Below are 24,002 nucleotides of genomic sequence, written 5' to 3'. Positions count from 1 at the left end.
AGAGTGTGCTTTCAGAGGCTACCAGCCACCACACCCCGGAGTTCAGACTAGACATTGAGTCTGACCAAACCTCTCCTCTCAAAGTCTGGCTTCTAACCTTCCCCAGTTCCCCACCTACTTCCTGTTTGCCTCCTCCTTGCTTTGCTCCTGCCCAGAGCCCCGTCAATCCTCTTCTGCTTTAATCTGACCTGCCTAGCCTTGGCTGGATGGTCACCCAGGCCTTGTGACAAATGGTAGCTGTCTTAGCCCTTGCTCTTTCTGCAGCCATTTATTAAGCACTCTGTGCCTAGCGCTGAAGATACAAAGACGAGAGTAAAACCTTCCCTAGCTTCAAAGAACTTTAATTCAAACAGGGGACACGTGTGCATATGGTACAAGAATATACAAAACAGACCCGAGGAAATGGGGGTGGGGAGGGTGGAGTTGCAAAGGAAGGCAATGGTAGCTAGGGGGACTCAGAAAGTCCTCCTGCAAAGGATAAAATTTGAATTGAATCTTGAAGGCAACCAGGAATTCCAAAAGGCAGAGATGAGGAGGGGGTGCATTCCAGGCATGGAGGACAGTGAGAGAAAACATCCGGAACAATTTTCTAACAAATTACAAACAACAAAATAGCAAAGCATATGTATTCATAAAATCCTTTACATCTTCACATTTATAAAATAATTTTGATGTTATAAAATAAATATGCTTCATCTTTATTATGAGTAAGAAAAAAAGGACAATTTCTTCCTTTTGGTCAAAACACCAGTTAAGAGAATTTTTTTATTTCTTTTATTACTTTTTATCATTTAGAACTCAGGCCCATTCCTCTTGCAACTTTTGGTTAACTAAAAGCCTGTCTTCTGTTAATATCAACCTCACCTGACTAAAACTTGATTCATGAAATTGAAATGATAGTGTTAAAAAATTTGACATTACTCAGAAGTCAAAGGGGAATTTGACCTTCCCAAAGTGATACAGTTATTTGAAGAAGGATCTCAATTAATTGTTTTCTTAGGGAATGTATGAGATTGTTGAAGGTTGAAGGAGACGAGGTCCAGGAACGCCAAGACTGGAGTTTCAGATGTTGTACCAGAAGCGAGCGAGACACACCACAGAGTATAAGTTTTAAGTGGAGAATTTATTAGCCGGCGGCCATCGGGGTACGGCACCACAAATCAATGGCAAATGTGTTGGGGTGATGGCTTGGCTTATATAGGATATGGGGGTACAGAGTAGGGGGGAAGAGGAACAAAGGTCCTGGCTGATCAAAAGATTCAGTCAGGTTATCGTACTAGTGGGATAATCTCATTTACATTCCTTGGTGGAGTCACAGAGTCCCAGGGATATCTCCCAGGAAGGGTCTATCAAGTTATCTCTCAGTGGGATGGTCCTATCTATTGACATTCCAGGAAGGAACCAAGGAGTCTCAGGGATATCTGCTAGACAGGATCTGCCAGGTTATCTCTCAGTGGGATGGTCCTATCTATTGACATTTCAGGAAGGAGCCATGGAGTCCCAGGGGGTTTGCTAAATACCAAAGATATCTGAATCCATTCTTTCTGGGGGGGCTTGTCAGTAGCTAGGGGTTACTCAGGGGTTCCTAATTTTCCTTGTATTACACAGACAAGGTCATTGAGAGGGAGTGCCCCTCAAAGACCGGAGTACTGGAGAGGGTCAGGCAGTCTGGAATGAATTCACAATCTCAAACATTCTTTAGGTCAAGGTGGCAAAGATTTATTGTTATGCTTTACAGCAGGCAAGTGTTCTTGGGGAATGAGCAATTGAAAAGGGAACACAATTATATCTTATATAAGGCATTTTGGGGTGGGATTAGGGTGTGGCTAAGGCGTGGTTAGTTCTTAAAGGAACATGCACTTTCATTATATATGGTGCTTATTACCCAGAGTTCACTGGGAAATAGCCCAAGGCAGAGCTAGGAGGAAGTGTGGTTTTGACTGTAAAAGGTCACTAAGTCAGCCAACTGTCAGGGCTGAAGATATCCAGCTTGCTTCCATCAAGTGTCTTGTTAGTCAAGATTAATGTAAGGGAGTATACATTTGACTATGACTAGGATACATATCAGTAAGGTCAGTAAGCAGTAAATATTGTTATGTCCCAGTGCACAGCCAATTAGCAATACGTAGGGAGTCTAAACTATAAATTCTATAGGTGCAGCTGGTCACAGTATCAGGAGGAAAGATAAGTGTTTTGCTAAGGCATGCTTCTCTTGAACTGGAGAGAATCTGCTAGGGCCAATATTTTGAAGCTAGGGAGAGATGTGATTTTGGAATTGGGGTTCAGGCACAGGCACCCAAGCAGAGGCTGTTAGAATTAGGGTCCAAACACAAGCACCCCATCAAGATTATGATTCTGCTTAACCAAGTTTGTTCAATGTTTTTAACATTGAAGGAAGCATGGGATTATATATCTGTCTTTTTTTATCTTTTATGGCCTAAGAGATGTATGAGATTGCAATGTGCAAAAGAATTATTTTTCTGTCTCTCTAATGTAATTTTGTCAATAAAAAGCCTTGTTAGAATCCTAATATTTGTTCAGGGTTACTTTTCTTTAAATCCTGAACCTGTGCTTAAGCATAATAAAACCTAGGGTGTTGCCTCTATAACTTCTGCCCTGCAGTAGATTTATTTCAGCAGCAGTAACCTAACACACAAATTCAAAGAAGAGATATTTCTCCCATAGCACATCCTTTGAAGATCCTTTTGGATCCTTTTGGCACAAGAAAGCTAGAGTATTTTGCAATTGTAGTGCCCTTTTGGAGGTCAAGGAGATCTACACGATGGAGATGGATACCAGGTGCTGGTATTTACATTATCTACCTCTACTTCCTCCCAAGGAACTATCCCTTGAAACAAAGTATGAAGAAAGAAAAAAGTTTCACAAAATTAAAAAACGTATAAAAAAATCTTAACATTATATGCAGTATCCCAACACCCATGGTCTGCCACTTCTGTAAAGAGGGTGGGAGCGTGTCTTCTCATATCTCTTCTTTGGGGCCAAGCCCACCATTTTTAACTTTGCAGCATTCACTTTCAATTGTTTTCTTGTTCTTTTCAATTACATAAATATAGGGAGATATTTCTCCCATAGCACATCCTTTGAAGTTCTTTGGCACAAGAAAGCTAGAGTGTTTTGCAATTGTAGTGGCCTTTCAGACATCAAGGAGACCTACACAATGGAGATGGATACGAGGTACTGGTATTTACATTATCTACCTCTACTTCCTCCCAAGGAACCATTCCTTGAAACAAAGTATGAAGAAAGAAAAAGTTTCTGGTCAGGACAGAAATCCTCATATTGTTTCTCTCTTCAGCCTTCACAAAGTGAACCTTCATGTGGACTGATAAGAGAAGGCTGTGTCTGACCAGTGACAGATTCTCTCCTGAGGGAAAAGAAGAGAATAGGCACTGTCCTGGGGTCATATAAAGGATCAGAAAGGCAAATACAAGAGAAATAAATGGTGGAGCGGGAGGTACCTTGGGAAGTTGCATTGAGAAACCAGGAAAGCATAGTGTTCATCATCACTGAAATGGAAGCAGAGCAGCACCTGCAAGCTCAACAATTTTTGATTCCTAGGCCATAAGAAACGTTTAGGCAGATCCTGTTTTGCTGAGCTCACTCAGAGGGACGGCTCCATGTCTGGCGATTTCTCTTCTCCTTGCCTGGGGATGGGGAGGGCAGAGGCATGGTAGGAAGAAAGTTACCCAATCTTCTTAAGAATTTGTTTCATTTTCTGTTTTGCCATTTGTTTGAAAAGAAACCAATTTCTCTAATACCACATGGTCATTCATCGAAGTACCGATCAGTGTGTATCCTTGAGAGCTGGAATATAACTGAGAGAGTGTAGTCTGTGAAAGAGCTTCATAGATTTTAACTAATGCTAAGAGGTATTCTCCAGATAACAATGGAAGCCTGGAACATGAAGAGAGATTTTATTGGTACGTTTGTATAGCTTTCCCAAAACACAAAAGAGCAAGAGAATCTGGGCCAATACCTAGACCCAGTGAGCCTGAAGCAGTTTTGGAGAGGGAAGGCAAATGAGCTAGAGCTACAGTGGGGTTGGGGGACCTGTGGCCTCGAGGCTACACGTGGCCCTCTAGGTCCCCAAGTGCAGCCACAAGTTCCCCACCCCTGAGTTAGAGCAACTTTCAGAGGTGGTTTCCTCAAACATATTCTATTCCATTTGTTCTTCCTTTGATATATTTGAAAGGTAAACTATAATTAAGAAAGAGTTAGTTACAATGCTCATCCATTGGGGAATAGTTAACAAACTGGCATATGAATATGATTGAACATTACTGGGCCATAAGAAATGATGAACATGGTGAATAGAGAAATACGGAAAGACATGGACTGATGCAAAGCAAGCCTTAGCAGGACATAAGCAGAAGCAAGGGAACAATACACATGTATCTATGACTATATCTATGTAAACAGAAAGAACAAGAAAATGACTGAAAGTGAATGCTGCAAAGTTAAAAATGGTGGGCTTGGCCCCAAAGAAGAGGTATGAGAAGACACGCTCCCACCCTCTTTACGGAAGTGGCAGACCCTGGGTGTTGGGATACTGCATATATACTTTGTTTAAGGAATAGCTACTTGGGAGGAAGCGGCAGTAGGTCATATAAATACACACACACTTAAAATTTTATTTAAAAAAAAAAGCGAAACCATATCCTACAAGGGTTGGAGCCAAAGGCATCGCCGAGGAGAAAGGCAGAGAACGAGTGATACTACCAAGCACATAAGGTGCCAGCCAAGAGAAAGTAACTAGCACTACTCATCAACCTTTCGTCTTTTCACCCCTCTCCCTCCTCCTCCCAATTTTTGTTGCTGTTCAGTTGTTTCAGTCATGTTTGACTTCATAACCCTCTGGTTGCAGACCCTCTGTCCGTGGAATCTTCTTGGCAAAAATACTGGAGTGGTTTGCCGTGTCCTTCTCCAGTGGCAAACAGAGGCTAAGTGACTTGCCCAAGGTCAATATGAGTCAGAGGCTAGATTTGAACTGAGGTCTTCCTAACTCTAAGCCCAGTGCTATATATATATCACTATACCACTTAGCTGCCCCTCCTTCTCACCCCCCCCCCGCCACTTCTAAAAGTATTAACACCCTCACTGCTGGACAATAATATAGAAGATTCCTATCTTCTGCTTCCATAGTGTCATACTACACATACCTGCTTCCGTCCTGGGCTGCTTTATTCCCAAATGCTTAACTGTCTTTTAAGAGCTAACAGGGGCACAGCCAACCATTATTTAGTCAATCGTCAGGGTCCCTTTCTTAACAAGGAATTTGTTCATACTAGATAAAGGTATGATGAGGCATCTTACCTTTAGTAATTTAGTATCATTATCAGCCCCTTATTTTTTGTGCTTAGATCCTTGGCTGGAGGGTTGATCAGCTCCCCTACATGAATATTAACAAATATTTTAAACATGAAACACTTTGTAGTGCTGTCGAACAGGCATCTCTCTTTCTATGCAATTCACAAGCCCAGACCTTCTGCCAATCAAGGGCTTCAGGTTTTGGGCTATAGAGACTTCCTGGCATTATACTCTTGTTCTCTAGTAGCACTGCTGTTGTAGAGATCACTTCCTTCTGGCTCAGTCAGCACCTGACTCTGAAATTCCCAAACTCTTGAGCTCACTAGGTAGTTACCATGACTAGACATGCCCCTCTTAGGATCACTCTTCAATCACTTGTACTTAGAGACAGAAACACAAAACAGAAGAGGCAGCCAGGTTCTCGAGGTACATAGACTTTACTAAGTAAGCACGTATTCTTGCTGCTCTGAGCATGTAGCTGCCAAAGCTACTGTGTAGTGGGAGGTGGGGAGAGAAATCTTGCAAATGCTATAAATTTATGTCACTGAGGAATTGTTTTTAACTTATTAAAAGCACTTAGTTTTCTCTGAAGGAATTTTCTTATCCGTGTGGAGGCAAAGAGAAAGAGGCCCTATGTTTTTCTTTTCTTGACATGAGTCACTCTACTTTAGAATTCATCTCCATGGTAAATTTAACAATCAGCTCACTTTATATTTTGGTTTACTTCTGGCACGGTCTACTTACAAAGCTAAAGGTTACTGTTTTAAGAATATAATTTGAAGAAAGGGTAACTAGTCTCCCTGAAAATCTAAACCACTAAGACTTTCATAATACATTTATTTATTTATTATAACATCATGAGTTTCCTTCTTGTAGCAATGAACTAGGCAGTAGGATATGGCGAACCTATGTCTGAGAACTGCATACTCTTTTCATCATTCGTTGTGTGGAATATTGTTACCTTGAAGTTAAAAACAGTTATTTAGCATAATGGACCTTGATAGTTACGTCTTCATTTTCTTCAATATCTAGTGGATAGAAATTGTTTGGAAGAGATTCAATTTGGTTTATAGAGATGTTTGAGCCAACTGGTTTCTCTGTGCCAAGGCTTATAATATCAAAAAACTTGTACCCTAAATGTTGAGCTGTGGGTCTTTCTCACCGTTAATAGTCAATTGCTATATAGTGGGGGAAGGGATTGATAAGAGGACCCTTAATCAATTGATGTCTCCTTTAGTCCAGTTGATGAAATTGAGGGGAAAACAATAGAGACAAGTTCTTCAATAAAGAACTTGTCAAGCGTTCATACTTTGTTATCCCCTTTATGAGAAGTGAAATTTTTCACTCAAGCTTGATAGAACTAGCAGGAGGCTAGTTTAATGACCAGATACTCCTGGTGGCCATTTAAAAATTTCTCTAGGGATACGTTTGACGAGACAATTCTGAGTGAATCTGAGTTCTGGCAGTTGAGAAGACAGCCATTTTGGAAGAAAAATTCAGCTTTGGAAAAGGAATTGCTGTTTGTCTCTTGTATGTATTTATGGGAGAATGTACCCCCAGTTCTATACAGGGGAAGTGTTTTTGCTATGACTGTTCTTATAAAATCATTGTAATAAATGCCTTTTCTGGGAGTCAGTTAAATGGCTGACTATTAAAGGAAAACACACAGGTGGGGGCTCATGAGCTAGTTTTAGGAGTACCTACTCACGGAGTAACTTGAGCCTGAGTTAGTCTTCTCCTAGGGTCTCAATCTGAGTAGGAATCAGTGAGATAACCCAAAATGGAGCATTACAGATGTATTTGTTGGGAATCTCACACATGGGCTAGGTGAGGAGGTATCTCCATACTTTTCTGAAGCACTTTTTCTGCTCCATTTTTGTTTTTAGTTAAATCTCTTTAAGTAAACCATCAAATCATCTGCAAAGTGATCATTTTGCTTCTTTTTTGCCTATGCTTATTCTCTCTATTTCTTTTCCCTGTTGTGTTGCTATAGCTAGTATTTCTAGAACTGTATCAAATCATAGTAGTGACACAGGACAACCTTGTTTCATGTATGTGTACTACGAGTATAATAGGCTCAAAATAAAGGCCACTTCCCTGGTTGCTAGCCCTTAAGGGGGAGAGAGCGAGGGTAGCTCTAAGCATATACTGGCTGTCTTGACCTCTTCCCACCAAACACTCTACACAAAACACCATAACAAATAGTGAATAGAAAATAAAGTGGTAAGTCTCCCTCCAAAGTCTCTAGGGAGACACGCTAGAAATCAGGAATGTGTTGGGGAGCCAGCTTCCACTATAGCTTGCTGTCCGCAGCTTCTGAATTCTTTCTCTTTCTTGCAGTTGAATTCAAAGAACATCTATAACTGTATATATCCACCACTTAAGTAGATAGACTGCCTAAACATGTGTAGTGGAATACAAAATAGATACGGAAACCTGGCTTACACTGGAAAGGCCTTGTTTTTCTCCATTAGAGAAGAAGCTTGCAAATGGCTTTAGATAGATGTTTGTTGTTTCAGTCCTTTCAGTCGTGTTCAACTCTTTGTGACCCCTTTTGGGGTTTTCTTGCAAAGATACTGGAATGGGTTTGGCATTTCTTTCTCCAGCTCATTTTACAGATGAAAAAACTAAGGCAAACAGAGTTAAATGATTTGCCCAAGTCACACAGCCAATAAGTGTCTGAGGCCAAATTTGAATTCAGGTCTTCCTGATTCTCCATTGCACCACCTAACTGCCTCTTAGATAGATTCTACTTATCATATTAAGGTCTGTTTCTATGCTTTCCAGTGATTTTAAAAACAAGCAACATATTGCATTTTGTCAAAAAGCTTTTCCTATATTTATTGAAGTAATCATGGGTTTTATTGATTTTGGTATTAGCATGGTCTATTATGTTTTTAGTATGTTTAGTATGTCTATTATGATTTTGCTCATATCGAACCCACTATTCCTGGAATAAATCCACTCTGGTAATAATGTATGATCTTTTTTAATGTTGTTGGGGTTGCATTGCCAAATGGTTCATATTAGAAGCTGCTTTGGTTTCATTAATGGAAGTGACATTTAAGAAGATAATCATTTGCTTTGATACTGAATTGAGGACAACTGGGCCTTTCCATCTGACTTGTAGCTGAAATCCCCTATTCATACTATCTCCACTTATTAGGATATGAACTTCTTGGGGCAGCTAGGTGGTGAAGTGAGTAGAGCACCAGCCCTGAAGTCAGGAGGACCTGAGTTCAAATCTGACTTCAGACACTTGACATACTTACTAGCTATGTGAACTTGGGCAAGTCACTTAACCCCAATTGCCCTGCCTTCCCCCCTGCAAAAAAAAAAAAAAAGTGAACTTCTTGATAGCAGGGACTTTTTGTATCCCTAGCCCTTAGTGAAACGTTTAGTTAATTCTTTTAATTAGTTATTAAGTAGTTATGGGTAGGTGCTAACTAATGCATCTTCATTCATTTCTGTTACTTTATTGAAGAAATTGCCTCAATTAGTTTGTGATTTGCTGGGGTTTTCTAAGTAAATCATCCATACGGCAACTAATGCTAGGTTTTGGTTTTACGTAGTTCTTAATCATTTTTAAAAAACAGCCCTTTGATTCCTGGGCTTTGTGGTTTTAGTAGCATATGTGTGCTCTACTTTGAAAAGGCTTTGACCTATTGATATACTCATACGGTTAAGTATTGTCTTTTAGTGGTAATACTTTTTGTTTTCCTATTGTTCCCATCTTTGTATCCCTCATGGAAACCCACCTTGGTCACAGCGATTTCGTGTGTCTGCGTTTGTGTGTATGTGTTCGGCAGTATTCTTTTTGTAAAGATTTAAATATTTTTGCACTCATTCATCATTGACATTTGTTTATAGTTCCCTTTGCTTTGCTCTTTACTAGTTTAGGTATTAGGACCATATTTGTTTCATAAGATGGGTTTGGTAAAGTGTTTTTCTTCCTCAGCGCCATATTAATTGCTCTTTAAATATTTGATAGAATTTGCCTATAAATCCGTTCAGACAAGGGGTCCCCCCCCACTTTTGGTAGTTTCTTTAAGGCTTTTTCAAATTACCTTCTTGAAACAGGGTTAAGATCTCTACTTCATATTCTGTTAATTTGCATATTACTTATCTTCATAGGTAAAATTCAATTTCTTTTAAGTTTTCAGTTTTGCTAGGATATCATTTTGTTTAGAGGGCTCTGAAAATTCTTATTTTCTCTTGTATTTTCACTTTGTTCCTTTTCGCTTCAGCAATTTCATTTTTTTTGTTTGTTTTTTATCATGCGAAGGGCTTCTTGGTTTAATAATGGTAAAAACAGCCAACACTGATATGTTGCTTACTAGGTTCCAGGCACCGTGCTAAGCATTTTACGATTATTTTCTCATTTGAACTTCACAACAGCCCAGGGAGACAGGTGCCGTTATTATCCCCATTTTACAGCTGAGGAAACTGTGGCAGATAGAGGTTAAGTGACTTGTCCAAAGTCATATAGCTAGAAGGTATTTGAGGCTGGATTTGAACTCAGGTTCTGGGACCAACTTTTAGGGGCAGCTAGATAGTAAAGTGGATAGAGCATCAGCCCTGGAGTCAGGAGGACCTAAGTTCACATCAGGCTCAGATCCTTACTAGCTGAATGACCTTGGGCAATCATTTAACCCTGATTGCCTCCCCCACCCCCAAAGCAGCAGCTTTTAGTTTTATCAATTATATCGCCTTTTGTTTTCTAGTTCTAAAAAATCATACTCAGTTGGTTTATCTTTTTTTTTCTATTTTGTTAACGGACGCCTTCAGAGATATCGTTTTTCTTTAAGGTCTGCTTTAGCTGCATCCCAGTGAAGTGAGCAGAACCAGGGGAACACTGTACATAGCAACAGCAACATTGTGTGACGACCAACTTTGATAGACTTCCTCTTCTCAGCAACACGAGGATCTAAAACCACTTCCAAAAGAGTCATGGTAGGAACTATGGAGTCTGAATGCAGATCCAAGCATACCATTTTCTCCTTTTCTTTTGGTTTCTTCTTTCTCGTGGTTTTTCCCTCTGGTTCTAATTCTTCTTTACAACACGACTAATGTAGAAATATGTTTTTATGATTTATATGATTTTACACGTATAGCCTATATTAGGTTGCAAGCTATCTTGGGGAGGGGGGAGCAGAGGGAGGGGGAGAAAATTTAGAACTCAAAATCTTATAGAAGTGAAAGCTGAAAACTAAAAACAGATAAATTAAAAAAAAAACAAACCCTGTTCCTAGTGACTCAGCAATTCTACTACTAGGTCTGTACCCCAAAAAGATCAAAGAAAGAGGAAAAGGACCTCCATGTACAAAAATATTCATAGAAGCTTTCTGTGGTGGCAAAGAATTGGAAATTGAGGGGATACCTATCAATTCAGGAACGACTGGACAAGTTGTGGCATATGACTGTGATGGAATAGTACTGTGCTATAAAAAGTCACGAGCAAGATGGTTTCAGAAAAACCTGGGAAGTTATGTGAACTGATACAAAGTGAAGTGAGCAGAATCAGGAAAAACATTGCACACAATAATAGCATTATTGTGTGATGATCAACTGTGAATAGTTTAGCTATTCTGATCAATACAATGATCTAAGACAGCTCCAAAGGACTTATGATGAAAACTGCTATCCCACCTCTAAAGTAAGAACTCACGGAGTCTGAATGCAGATCAAAACATACATGTTTTACTTAATTTTTCTTGGGTTTTTTTTGGTCTATGTTTTCTTTAGTAACATGGCTAACATGGAAGTATGTTTTGCATGGCCTCATATATATCACCTATATTAAATTGCTTGCCTTCTCAAGGAGGGGCAGGGGAGGGAGGGGAGAGAATTGGGGACTCAAAATTTTTAAAAAATGTAAAATTTTCTTTACATGTAATTGAGATTTAATGAAATAAATAAAAATATACTGGGGGGGTAGGGTGGGGAAGAATAGTGCCTGGAACACTGAGAGGCTAGTGCCACACATCCAGTACATGGGACTTGAACCCAAGTTGTGCTACCTTTAAGGTCAGCTATCTACTATACCAAGCTGCATATCCAAAAGCCCTGGTTCACAATCTCTGACTTAGATATCCTACAGTTTCTTCTCACTCCCAAACCATTGGATAGAAAAGCACGGGCAAGATAACAGGCTCAGGGAAGAGCTTCCAGGCAGCTGATGGCTGGGAGCCTCTAACCTACTGCATGTTGTCCTTGAAAGATGAAGTAGGCCAGGGTGGCTCTGAGGGGTCACCTCGTCCCTTCCAGGTACCCTGTATGCCTGGATGACTCAGTCCTTCAGTAGATGCCGTAGGTGGGTTCATCGCTGTCTCGGTATCGATCTAAATACCGAAGTGGTTGTCGATGAGGGAACTTCTTCTGTGGGGGATGGTAGGGGGGTGGGCGTACAAACTCGAACACTGGCTCTCGCATGTCTGTGAAATGGATGAATGGGCTCAGGAGGATGCTCCCCACCCCTACTAGTTCTGAGCTTCCCCAGAGAAGGCATCCTACCAAACCCCCAGATTTCCTCCTTGTTCCTACCACGTTGTGACAGGGCTCAGAGCAGGGAGCATGGGCCAGCTTGTGTAGGCTAGGTGGCAGTATGGTCTCTTGTACCCCTTTCCCTATGGGATCTTGCTCCCTTGTAGTGGACAGGGAGAATACTACCTCCCTCCCCAGTGTCCATCCTGTCCTACTTACTGAGCAGGTGGTGATAGACGTGGGTGACAGAGTCATCCCAGCGGCACTGGAAGAAGGCCAGACCAGCGGGGGTCATGAAGTCCTGGTGCTTCTTATAGAAATCAAATGTGCGGAAGGTTCTCATAGCAAGACGGTAACTACAAGAGGAGATGAAAGAATCTGAAAAGGTTAAGAGGTTTTACAGATGCCTCAGTCTTTCCCAGAATCTACCCTAGAAAAAAATTCTGCAATTCTGCCTAGCACATTCCCCATTCCTCTAATCAAATGTCAGAAGGCTTAGACTCAGAGGTCACTAAGAACAAGGCTCAACCATTCTGGGGACACCCAGGGTGAGGCCTCTGAGGAGAAGTTACCAGGGCATGGGACGGGCATCTTCAGAAAAGTCGATGGGCTCGTGCTGCTTGAAAAGGAGGAAAGCGAAACGGTGAAAACCAGTTCCTCTTGAGGGGAAGGGTGGGAGATAGTGGCACGTCTCCTGTCCTGCAGACACATCATTGCCTGGGATGTTGGTCCTAGTCAGGGAGGAAATTATGTTTCTTGTCTGTAGGTAACCCTTCTCCAACGCCAAGACTCTGGGAGGTGGCATATCCCCCCATCTTCATGCCAGCTCCCTCCAGAGTACATGCAGAAACAGAGGTCAGGCAGTGGCCTATGTCCCCCATTCCCCTCAAAGTTCCACGTTCATGGCCTGGCCACTGACATTACACCTCTGTAGAAGCTTACTCACAGAAATGGATTTTCACCCATATTCTTCAATCAGAACCCAGCGGAAACAGCCCTCCCTCCACGGTCCCCTTCTTTCCCCACACCTCACTTGGGTGCCTCCCAATGCCCGCCCTGTTACACTTACACCAGCCAGTGGATGTATTCAGCATCGTGTTCCTGCAAGTGTCCATCTGCGTACAAAAAGCAGCGGCTTACCACGGAGCACGGGGTGGACCTGGGGTGTGGTGCTTGGCGAGGGGGCACCTTCCAGCCAGGACGGCTCTAGAAGTTATCCCCTCTATCACTTCCCCTCTGCTTCTTGGGGCTGTAGTTTGAGGGGCAGTTCAATGAGGCCAGAGGCCCAGGAAAGAAAGGAGGGTAACGGCCTCTTCAGCCAAAGCTACTTACCCAGATTGGTGAGCAGCAAAGTCCACAATGAATCCTTTTCTGCCTCATACATCACCTCTGGGGGATTAGTGGCCTGACAAAGAGAAAAGAGGCTACAGCTGGACCACAGGGAATAAAGACAGTCGAGGGCACAGACCACAGCTCAGCAGGAGCCACTGTGTCACCAAGAGGCAGGCAGGACACCAGGGGGGTGAACGAGAGGCAGGATCATAAGGTTCTAAGCTTGCAGAGATTCTGCTTCTCTGAACTGCTCAGAACTGTGCACCTAACATCACACCATGCTGATGAAGACATCCCTGAGGCTCTGTAACCATGATGCCCTGGGACTGAAACAGGAGGTAGGAAAGGCATGCGTGTATGTGGGATGGGCACAGGTTACCTCCGTCGGGGTAACCTCATTCCCCTGGAACACAGGTATCAGCTCTTCTCCCAGATTGAAGGCAACATTCAGTGGGACCCGGGGCACAAATGTGGCACCGTGGAACAGGTCTCGGTAGAGGCCATAGTACTCAGCCAGGCGCTGCTTATGGTAAGGGCCAACAGTCTTCTCCCAATCGGCCTTCACCTCCTCCAGTGGGATTAAGACTGTGAAGAGGAGGAGCACATGGAGAGGTGAACCCAGAGAAATGGGTTCATCCTGCCCCACTCTATCCTCGATCCTTGGAATGGCACTCACCGTCACGGAGGTGGGCAGCCTTCTCCATTCTAGCCCTGTTCTCCCGAAGGACCTTCTTCCTTTCAAGGACCTGTTGTTGCCTCTGGAGCACCTTGTTGGGAGGAAATCCAATGTCTATTTTTTCTTTGGGATCTGGATGAAAGGTAGGTCCATGAGGATAGAGATTTATATCACACCTGGTACATTCTCACAACTCTTTTCGGATTAAAATACTTTTACACATTAACATGATTAAAAAAACAACTGAAGCAATCTTAGAAGTATCCTGATGGTTTCAGAAAAACCTGAGAAGTGAGCAAAACCCAAACCCTGTACATGGTAGCAGCAATATTCTAAGGATAGTTAACTGTGAAAGACTTAGCTGCTCTGATTGAGACAATTATCTTACACAATTCCAAAGGACACACAATGATCAATGCTGTCCACCTTCAGGGAGAAAACTGATGAACTCTGAGGGCAGATTAAAAACTATTTTTCTGTATATGTATGTGTGTGTGTGTGTGTATGTGTGTGTGTTTTCTTTTACAACATGGCTCATATGGAGATATGTTTTGCATGTGACTTCCCATGTATTATCGATATCATATCGCTTGCCATCGCAAGAGAGGGAATTCGGAACTCAAAATTTAAAAAAAACATAAAATTTTTTTTTACAAGATTGGGAAATATTTAATAATACAAATAAAAATATATTTTAAAAAGTATCCTGATACTACTAAAGGGGAGTGACCTTCAAGATCATCTAGTCTAACACCACCATTTTACTGAGGAAGAAAGTGAAAGCCATGTGACTCGTGAAAATGTGTTTAGTAGGAATGTATGCATAGAACACATCTCGGATTGCATGCCATCTTGGGGAGGGAGGGGGAGATAATGGAAAAGAAATTGAAGGCCAGGGAGGGAGAGGGCTTGCTCAAAATCAAAGAGTTAGCGACAGTTAGTGGTATGGCCTAGATTAAATAACTAGCCCCGTCTAGGCAAATGATGGGGTTGGACTAGATGAGCTCCCAGATTGGCCCCAGCTCTAATCTGCTTTGTTTGATATAATAAAGATGCCGGCAGTGATTCCCCAACCCAGCCGGGGACATGAGCAGAAACTATGCGGGAGCTGTGGGTGATGTAGGAACGAAAGTAACAAGGAGAGCATTCCAGCTGAGGCCTGTGCTTCCTCAAATGGGGGAAATGAGGAAGTGGCTTGGGTAGAGGAGAAAAGGCAAGGCCCCAAGAAGGTCAAAGTAAAACAGTTTTTCGATTTTTATTTAAATAATTGTAAGGGCACTTCTTGTGGCTGCTGCTGTTTGTCCTTCATTTTCAAAGAGGACTGTGACATCAGGGAAGTGATGCCATGATTTGCAAGTGAATTGGATGTGAGGAGGGAGGGCTGTGCAAAGTCACCAGCCTCACTTTCTCCTCCAGAGCCAAGTGGGTCCAGTGGCCGGATATGGGTCAGGAATGGATGCAGCAGAGAAGAACGAAAGGAAAGGGTGTGCCCATAGGTGGGGGAATGGCTGAACAAACTAGGGAAATACTGAGGCAGACCCAAGACTGAGAGTGACCTACCCCCATGCCATCATCCCTGGAGCCCTCCCATCTACGGCTACTCTCCCTAGACTCCTCCCAGTACGGCTAGCAAACTCCCTGATTGCCCGAGAATAAACCAGCCTCCATCGTCAGCTCTCAACCGCATCCACCTCAATTCAATCCAACGTCTGTCCACTCCAGCTCTGCCAGCTCCTTCCACTGGGCCCTCTGGAATTCCCATTCCATTCAGAGTCACGGGAGAATAGCTTTGAACCTAACTCTTCTGATCCAAGTTCAGTGCCCTCTCTTTTACTCCAAGCTGCCTTCCTACTCCTTTCCAAGCTCTCTCCATCGTCTTTTTAAAAAAATTCTTCTATAAGCACATATTATCTCTCCCTTGCACTGTTCCTCAACTGAACAATTAAAAAAAGAAAAAGAAAACCCTCATAACAAGCATAGTCCTGCAAAACAAATTCCCACGTTGGCTACGTCCAACAATGTACGCCTCATTCAGCGTGTGAAGTCCTCCTGATTTTGGACAGTTACAAAGACTCGGACCCCCGACAATGCATCCCTGGCCATTTTTCCAGTCCTGCCTGCACCTTCTCCTGATGCTCTGGCCCTGGAGGGAGCGTGACAACATTCTTTGCCTGTTGCTCAGCAACCCTTCCTCCTTTCAGGTTCCCTTTATCCAAATTTTTGGCCCAATCCAGATCTTGATGGTTTTTCTCCCTCCTTTGCTAATGAGTTTGGTCCCCAGCTCACAGTTGTCCTGCCTTCGCCGCCAGCTCCTGCCCCTCTCCTAGGAGACCTGAATACGTACAGTGATGTTCCCTGGAGCTTCCTAAACTCCCAGTTCTTCAATGTACTCGGCTCTCAGGACCTCTCCTCTAGTCTGCCTCAGCCTCACACGGTGAGGGTGGTACCCACAGTGTTACAAGTGACTCAATTCCGTGATCCAGAGGGCTGAAACTGCTTTATCCGATCACTCCATCTCTCTCTCTACACCTTACATCCCCTAAATCGAGACTTCCTCCTCACCATGCTGTCCCAGCTGTTCACACCTCAGTACTGTCCCAGGCCATTAGAACACCTAGGAGGGGTTTGTCCCGCTTTACTTGTCCCTGGGCTCTGTACTGTCACAGTGACCTCCAGAGCCTCCACCTGTTAGTCCAGGCCATGGCCCTTGCTCTGGCTCTCAATCCAGTTAATTAACTAGTTCAACTCTACTTTATTTGCTCCTCTGTCTTAGGCCAACCCACACCTTGCCTGCCCCCTCCCCCACCCCATCACTCCTACCACCTGCTTCCTCTGCTCCTACCTGTTGTTGAAGAACAGTGATGGGTCCACTACAACTCTTGTGTTATCTAATCTCAGCTAGGCCCTCCCACGAGGGGCCTAGAGTCAGAAAGACCGGAGTTCAAATCTGCCTGCAGATACTTACTAGCTGTGTGACCCTGGACAAGTCACCTAACCCTGTTTGCTTCAGTTTTCTCATCTGTAAAATGAGCTGGAGAAAGAAATGGCAAGTCATTCTAGCATCTGTGCCCAGAAAACCCCAAATCTGAGGACTGAAATGACAGAACAGACCCTCCCTGAAGTAAGGCCATGGTCCTACTCTTCACCGGTGCTGTTCCAAACCTCCTCTTCTCTTCTCCCCCTCCTAGAGCCTCACACTGGGACCTCAACTCAGTAAAGACTGAGAAGATAAAGGCCAATTACCCTGATCTCCCTCTCTGGCAAAGCGTGCCTCCGCTTCTCAGCAGAAAGGTGGTGGACTATGGGTGCAGTATTAGGTATATTTTCAGATGGCCAAAGTATTCATTTGTTCTGCTTAATTGTACCTGTTAGGAGGGAGCGTCCTATGGAAAAGGGGAGTTACAGGAAGTGATGGTGATATTTAAAAAAACCAAGGAATATCGATAAAATATCTTTGGAAACAAAATCAATGAATTTGAAGCCGAGCCCAGTTTTAGCCTGGATTCCACTACTTGTCATTTGAGAGCCACGGGCAAGCCGCACATACGTACTGCTCTCACAACTTAAGGGCAACTCTCCAGGGCATCCAGCTCCGCCTCTATCTAAGGTTGATTGACAGGAGAAGGCAGGGGACGGGGGAGACGGGGGGGGGGGGGGGGGAGCGGGGGGGGGGCGAGGAGGGCGGGTCTCGCGATGATAGGGAGCAGATCCCGAAGCGCCCTCGCGCACCTGAGGGCTGCCGGAAGTAGTCGCGGTAGCCCTTCCACCAGTGTGGGGCGTTCGCCTCGCGTTCGGCGTGGCGCCGGTAGCGGTCAAAACTGCGATACTTCTCTAGGCTCTCCAGCGCGCTCACGTCGATGTCCTCATTGGGCATGGGTCCCAGGGGGGCGGCCCGGCGGCTCAGGACGGCTGCGGGGCGTAGAGAACCAGGGAGTCATCGGCGGAAGGATCAGATCCTGCCCACAGAGTGTGACTCCGACCCCAACCCAGACCCCGTTTCGTCCCTTCCCCGTCCCTGCCGCTCACCCGCGGTGCCGAAGCCGCGGGCACTCCGCGTTCCGTACAGCGTGACTCTCCACCAGGGCGCCGCCATCTTCCTCAGGGCCGTAGCGTTAGCGCCGCCGCCAGGACCCCAAAGAGGCGCCCCTTGCGCTGCCTGAGCGGAGAGGCCCGTGCCCGCGTGGCCACGCCCCCAGATCGCCTTCGTCACCGGGACTCGCCCCAGAGGCTGGGAACTAAAGTGGAGGGGGCGGGGCAGAGTTTGACTGGTGTCTAGGATGCGCCCACGCTCCAACCTCGGTTCCCACTGAATAATGTCCGTCCTCTGTCCAACCTCATTCCTTCTCTGTGGTTTCCTTATTGCCCTCCCCTCCGTCAAATAACCAAACCCAGTCCAGGCAAATCGACAAACATAAAGCATTTGCCATGTTCCAGGCAAGGTGCTAAGTAGTTATGTAGCATTTATTTATTAAGTGCCCTCTGTGTGCCAGGCGCTGTGCCAAGCATTGAGGATACAAAGACAAGAAAAAGGTCCCTTTTCTCACCGATCTCACGGTCAAATTGTGGAGACGATGCCAGCAACCATGTGCAAACAAGATACATGCAGGATAGCCTGGGAATCATCAGTAGAGGGAAGCACCAGCATTACGAGGGCTATGGAAAGGCTTCTTGTAGCTGGGCCTTGAGGGAAGCCTGGAGGCGGAGACAAGGTGGGAGAAGACAATTCCGTACACGGGGAGCCATCAGTAAAAATGCCCAGTCACGAGAGTGGCCAGTCCAATGAGAGGAACAGCAAAGGGGCCGCAAAAAGTATGTGGAGGGAATTAGGTGTGAGAAGACTGGAAAGGCAGGAGGGGGACGAGTTATGAAAGGCCTTAAGATCCAAGCAAGATTTTGTATTTGATCCTGGAAGTAATAGGGAGTTGGTGGAGTTTATTTAATGGAGGGTAGGCGGGGAGTTGGTGATATCGACGTAGCTGCGCTTTAAGAAGCTCCATCTGGCCTCCGACTGGAGGACGGGCTGGAGTGGCAAAGACAAGACAAGAGAGACTGAGGAGAAGACAGTCTGAGTAGTCCGGGCATGAGATGATGTCAGAAAAGAGAATTGAGGGTGGGTGTAGGAGAGATGTTAGGTTTTTATGTTAGGACAGGACTACGTTTGGTGTGCCAATTACTTGGAGGAAAAGTAAACATAAAATTTGTTGAATAATTCAAAAAACTTTGTAACTTTTATTTTAAACAACTTTTTACTTTTAAAAAAAATTTAATATATAATGATTTCCTTTTGCTGTAATCTTCTGTTTTTCGTGATTTGGCACTGAATTCGCAAGATTTTGACATTCTTTAATTTACCACGAAACCACTTAAGCATTGATGAACTTTCATTTTTCCAAGTCTAACTTTTATTATAGGTCATATATTTATACTTGTTATATATAATATATAGTGTATATAATGTATTACATATATAGTTCATATATGTTATGTTTGTTATAGGTTTTCAGGAGAGCTCTTGTGCTATTGAAGCATATTTATATTCATTTCTTGGATAAATTTCTTAATCTTTTGTGATTTGAGGCATGGGACAAGGTTGTGTTGCAGTATTCCATCTCTGTTTGGGAATTTCTCCAAATCCAAAACAATTGTGCTTCTCAGCATAGGGGTAAAGGGTTGGGGGCTAGAAGAAGAGTGTTGATTGAGTAATTCAGATCAGCCTTTTCCATTAGTGTAAGTGTGAAGACATTAAGTTCTGATAGCCAAGTGAGAATTATTTCTCTAGCCTATCAATTATAGGCTTTTGACTAAGTAAAAAAAAGGTCTTTGATCAACAGGACATTGCATAAAAATTGTGTTCAAATTGGCTGATTAAGTTTGGTCGTGCCCTGGGGGGCATGTATAAAACCAGGAGCTAGTTCAGAACTCATGGAATTCAAATATATATCAGCATGGAGGAAACATTTGAGCCAAGGATAACCCTAAGAAGAAGTTGTTTTAGGGTAGGAGTATGCTCGTCTTAGCCTCAGCCTTTGCTTCTTTTCTCCAGTGGCTGGAAGAAGAACACCTTCAAAACTTTGCAAGGTCAGAGGATTTGGACTAAATTTTAAAAAATTTATCATTATTTTAGGCTGCATCCCAGCTGTTCATCCACAGCTACAGCAGTGGCTCTGTTGTACCCCATAGTATCTGCATTGAGTCCCAAGGGCAGATTAGACAGTTTCACATCTCAGAAAAAAACCCAAACAAAATCCCAGGAGGTTAAAAAACAAACAAAATGCTATATTATAATTAAGGGGAACATCTCGAGGATTCCAGCAAAAGGATTGTCAGGAACTATGGGTCACCCCTTTGCCGCATGTGGTCAATAAGCTTGAGCCCTTTACCCTGGACTTTTTATGTACCGGGTGGGAGTGTGTATCACAGACTCTTGGAGGAATATTTTGTAAGAACTGTTCCTACTATACCATTTTATAAACTTTACCCCTTTCTAAAAGCTAATTATGTCTGAGTGATTAGTTGATAACTGACTGATAATCAATGAAAGAAACACACAAATGGAGCCTCAAGAGTTTTACACTAGAAAAACAATCCCACAGCCCATCAGGAGCCATAGTGCCCTGAGCACTGAGTGGATGCCCTGGGTACCCAACCCATCAGTGAAAGTGAGAGTTGGGATAATAGCTCTAGAGTAGAGGTTCTTAACCTGGGGTCTATCAACTTGTTTTTAAAAATATTTTATAATGATTTCAATATAATTGGTTTCCTTTGTAATCCCACACATTCGATTTTATGTATTTAAAAACATTCTGAGAAGGGATTTATAGGCTTCTTCTGACTGCCAAAGGAGTCTATGACACATTAAGAACTCCTAGTCTGGAGGCTACATGTACTACATCAATAAATCAATATATTTATCAGTTATTCCCTTAATAAGACAGCCCATTGGAAGTAAACAACAACCCCATCCTTCCCCCCAAAGAACACATTATGTGGATGTTTTACATTCTAATAAAAATGCCCATGTCTTACAGGCTGTTTCACAGATAACACACAGGAGGCATAGGAGTTTCTGGATTCCAGCCTCGAACAGGTTCGCTCTCGAGTCAGACAGGAAGGACAGGAGGACAGCTTCGGAGGGGTTAATAATCTTACTTTATTCTAGTCTAGTCTTCTCAAAAGGGTTGCTGACAATGGGAGCGCTAACTCCTACAGCATTCCCTAATCACCTTTCTTGGAGGCGCTAGTGAGAAGGGGGGTGGCAATCGAGACAGGAACAGCTTGTGCACTCCCCTTGATGGGGGCTGGTCAAGGCACACACAGATTCCCCTATGGTTTCCCCGCTCGCTGACCAGTGCCTACTTGCTTTACAGGGCAACAGACAGAAGGCATCTTGCCAGCGTTAAGGTCACAGGTTAACTTTAGCAATATCGTCATTCTGTGCAATCTTACTAAATATAAATTATGTCACCCCTTACCTCATGGCACAGCCTCAGCAGGACTGTCTATCACTATGATTCTAGGAATTACTGTCTAGGATCCTTGGGGCTAGGCTGGGAGTTACTATCTAACACCTGGAAATTAGACATTGCCCTGGCCATGGATCCTGAGAAACTGAACTTTAAAAAGGATAACAAAATCCTCCTTACATACACAGGCTCACCTGGAATTCTTTTGACGGTGGTTTTGGAATAGCTTTAAATGAAAAAGTTGATTTCATCAGTAAAATTCACCTTTTTCCAATCTTCAGTACCTAGTTTTTGGATTGTCTTGCCGATGACAAATGTGTTTTCTTCATAGGAATGGTTAGTGGCTTTTTTTTTTTAAACACCTTGTTCATTCAAGAAGCCTATGCCATACTATAGAGAAAGAGCCAATAACAGCCCCTCCATCTGCTGGGTCACTTGGAAAATCTTTGTTTTTTGAGGATTAATTAGGCTATTAGCAGCAATAGTTGGTTTTCAACAGCACTTTCTTTTGCACGTCAGTGCAACTAATTCTATTTCATTGTGGGCTTGAATGATCTAAATGCTTAACTTCCCACAAACAGCCATTGCAATATTTCCAACAATCATAGAAATTTTTTTTTCAGTTATTAGCTCCCACAATAATTGAACTCAATTGAATAATGGTACTCTTTTAAGAGCTACAACTTTTGCATATTTCCTTGCAGTAATATTCATCCTTACAATGAATACAGATAATATGTATATATTAAATGTATATAATACAGATAAAATGGGTAATACAGAATTAAAACGACAGAAAAGTGCAATGAAACATATTTGGTACCAAATCTATCACTGAGTTTATGGAAAACTAACCAAAGGTGGGGAAACCTGCTCAATCTGAATTTATCTGGTCAAGGACAGATGTTCTGTGTCAGTAGAAGCACACAGCCATCATCATTGCTGCCACAAAATGAAGCCATATCAAAATTATTGCTTAAGTAACCTCAGCATGGTGTGGCCCTCCATTCTTGCTCTCTAGACTAGTTCACTCATTCAATATGCACTCATGCTGGCAAGTTTGGGGTTCTCAGAGATGGATATACCCTCCTGCTAAAACTCAAAACTCTCAAGTTTCAGGGGTAATCTTGATGTGGGAAGAATATACTCCTATTACTCGACACTGTAACATCTGAGTCCCTAGTGTGCTTCACATTTACACAAAATCAGTCAACATAATGCCATTAAATTTTTTGTTCAAAAACTTTTTTTTACTAAATCATAAATCCCACAATTTATTAGTGCTTTATGTCATAAATATGTATTGCATATAAACAGGAACCCAGTACAATTAAACCATAATGTTTCTATATTTACTGTGTATTATTCTTTGTTTTATGCAGTCACTGTATAGATTATAGCACTCCATTAGAAAAAAGATAATTAAGTAGGTGATAAACCTGGTAATGAGTCAAAGTGGGGGATTCATATTTAGTTTAATATTTAAATATCAGTAACTGGTATTTAATTGTCAATGCTGCAAGACAACATAGAATAAAAATCTAATCTTGAATCATGTCCTGTATAGAGTAAGAGCGTTTGAGGTGGAGGTGTGGATGCTTTAGGATTCATCAGCAAGAAAACCATGAATGTCCTTGCAGAATGTGATCTAGGCTTTTAGTGGACCAAAATATTGATGGTGCAAACAGTTTTTGTTATCTCACATAGAATCATAGATTTAAAGCTCTTAAGGATCTTAAAGACTACCTAGTTTAGAGGTTTTAGTTGGATATCATTAACTTTTTTTAGATTTAAATATTTTATTTTTTAAGTTATGTTTTTTTTTCAAGTTATGTGTAAAAACAATTTTCAACATTCATTTGTAAAAATTTTTGAGTTCTAAATTCTTTCTCTGCATCTCTCTCCCTTCATTGGAAAGACAGTGCATTAGGAGGGCAGAGTTTATAATCTCAAAGAGGATCATATACATGTCTGAAAGGTTCGGAACCGCCGGATATAAGAAACTCTCAAAGTAGAAGGCAGAAGAATCAAAACATATATTTAGGCTCCACAGTAACCAACCCATGAACCAGCAACCCCATTTTGATATATTGATCAAAAGCTTCCAGGCCCAATAAGTACGCCTTGAAAGAGTAACCAGGAGGCTACAGAGAAGCATGATTGCATAAAGCAAAATCATGCTTCCCCCTCTATGGTAAAAAGATTACCCACTGGCCTGAAGTCCTTGTTCAGCTTCCTCCCGTAGGTCAGCTCTGCCACTGGCAGCTCCTGCTTCAGCTGTGGCTGTGGCTGTGGCTATAACAGCCTCTGGCTCCAACGGGAGCTGCTTTTAACCATCCGGCTTCTGCGGGGGTGTAAGGTACGCCGGGGAAAGCACAGGTTCTTTCAATCTGCTTAAGCAAGGTGAAGGGGTTGACCAGGAAAGCACAGGTTCTTTCCATCAGCTTAAGCAAGGTGAAGGGGTTGACCGGGAAAGCACAGGTTCTTTCCATCAGCTTAAGCAAGGGAAGCAAGGTGAAGGGGCCAACAAGCTTACTCCAGTCCAACATATAAACAGCATTCAGTTCAGGGGAAAAAGCCAAACTAGTCAAGGGCACTTGTTGACTAAGTGCTAAGGAGCCCATTTTTGGTTGCCAACACAGACAAGCAATTTGATACAGATTATACATGTGCATCATGACATCATTAATTCTTAAACATAAAAACATTTGCTAAATGAT

General features: G+C 42.9%; 1 protein-coding gene across 1 annotated transcript; it reads right to left on the bottom strand.

Annotated features, from left to right (window-relative positions):
• Nucleotides 1–11,007: 11,007 nt before the first annotated feature.
• Nucleotides 11,008–17,975, bottom strand: MRPL38 (mitochondrial ribosomal protein L38). Its single transcript, XM_036758214.1, has 9 exons — nucleotides 17,846–17,975; nucleotides 17,549–17,728; nucleotides 13,820–13,951; nucleotides 13,523–13,728; nucleotides 13,144–13,216; nucleotides 12,881–12,926; nucleotides 12,384–12,542; nucleotides 12,031–12,167; nucleotides 11,008–11,762 (listed from the first exon to the last, which is right to left on the bottom strand). The coding sequence occupies exons 1-9, from the start codon at nucleotides 17,910–17,912 to the stop codon at nucleotides 11,626–11,628; spliced, it is 1,137 nt and encodes a 378-aa protein (XP_036614109.1). The 5' UTR covers nucleotides 17,913–17,975; the 3' UTR covers nucleotides 11,008–11,625.
• Nucleotides 17,976–24,002: the final 6,027 nt, after the last annotated feature.

This window comes from Trichosurus vulpecula, chromosome 4 (genome assembly GCF_011100635.1).
Source record: "Trichosurus vulpecula isolate mTriVul1 chromosome 4, mTriVul1.pri, whole genome shotgun sequence".
Lineage (NCBI taxonomy): Eukaryota > Metazoa > Chordata > Mammalia > Diprotodontia > Phalangeridae > Trichosurus > Trichosurus vulpecula.
Note: the sequence above shows the minus strand (reverse complement) of the source record. Positions and strands in the feature narration are given on the sequence as shown.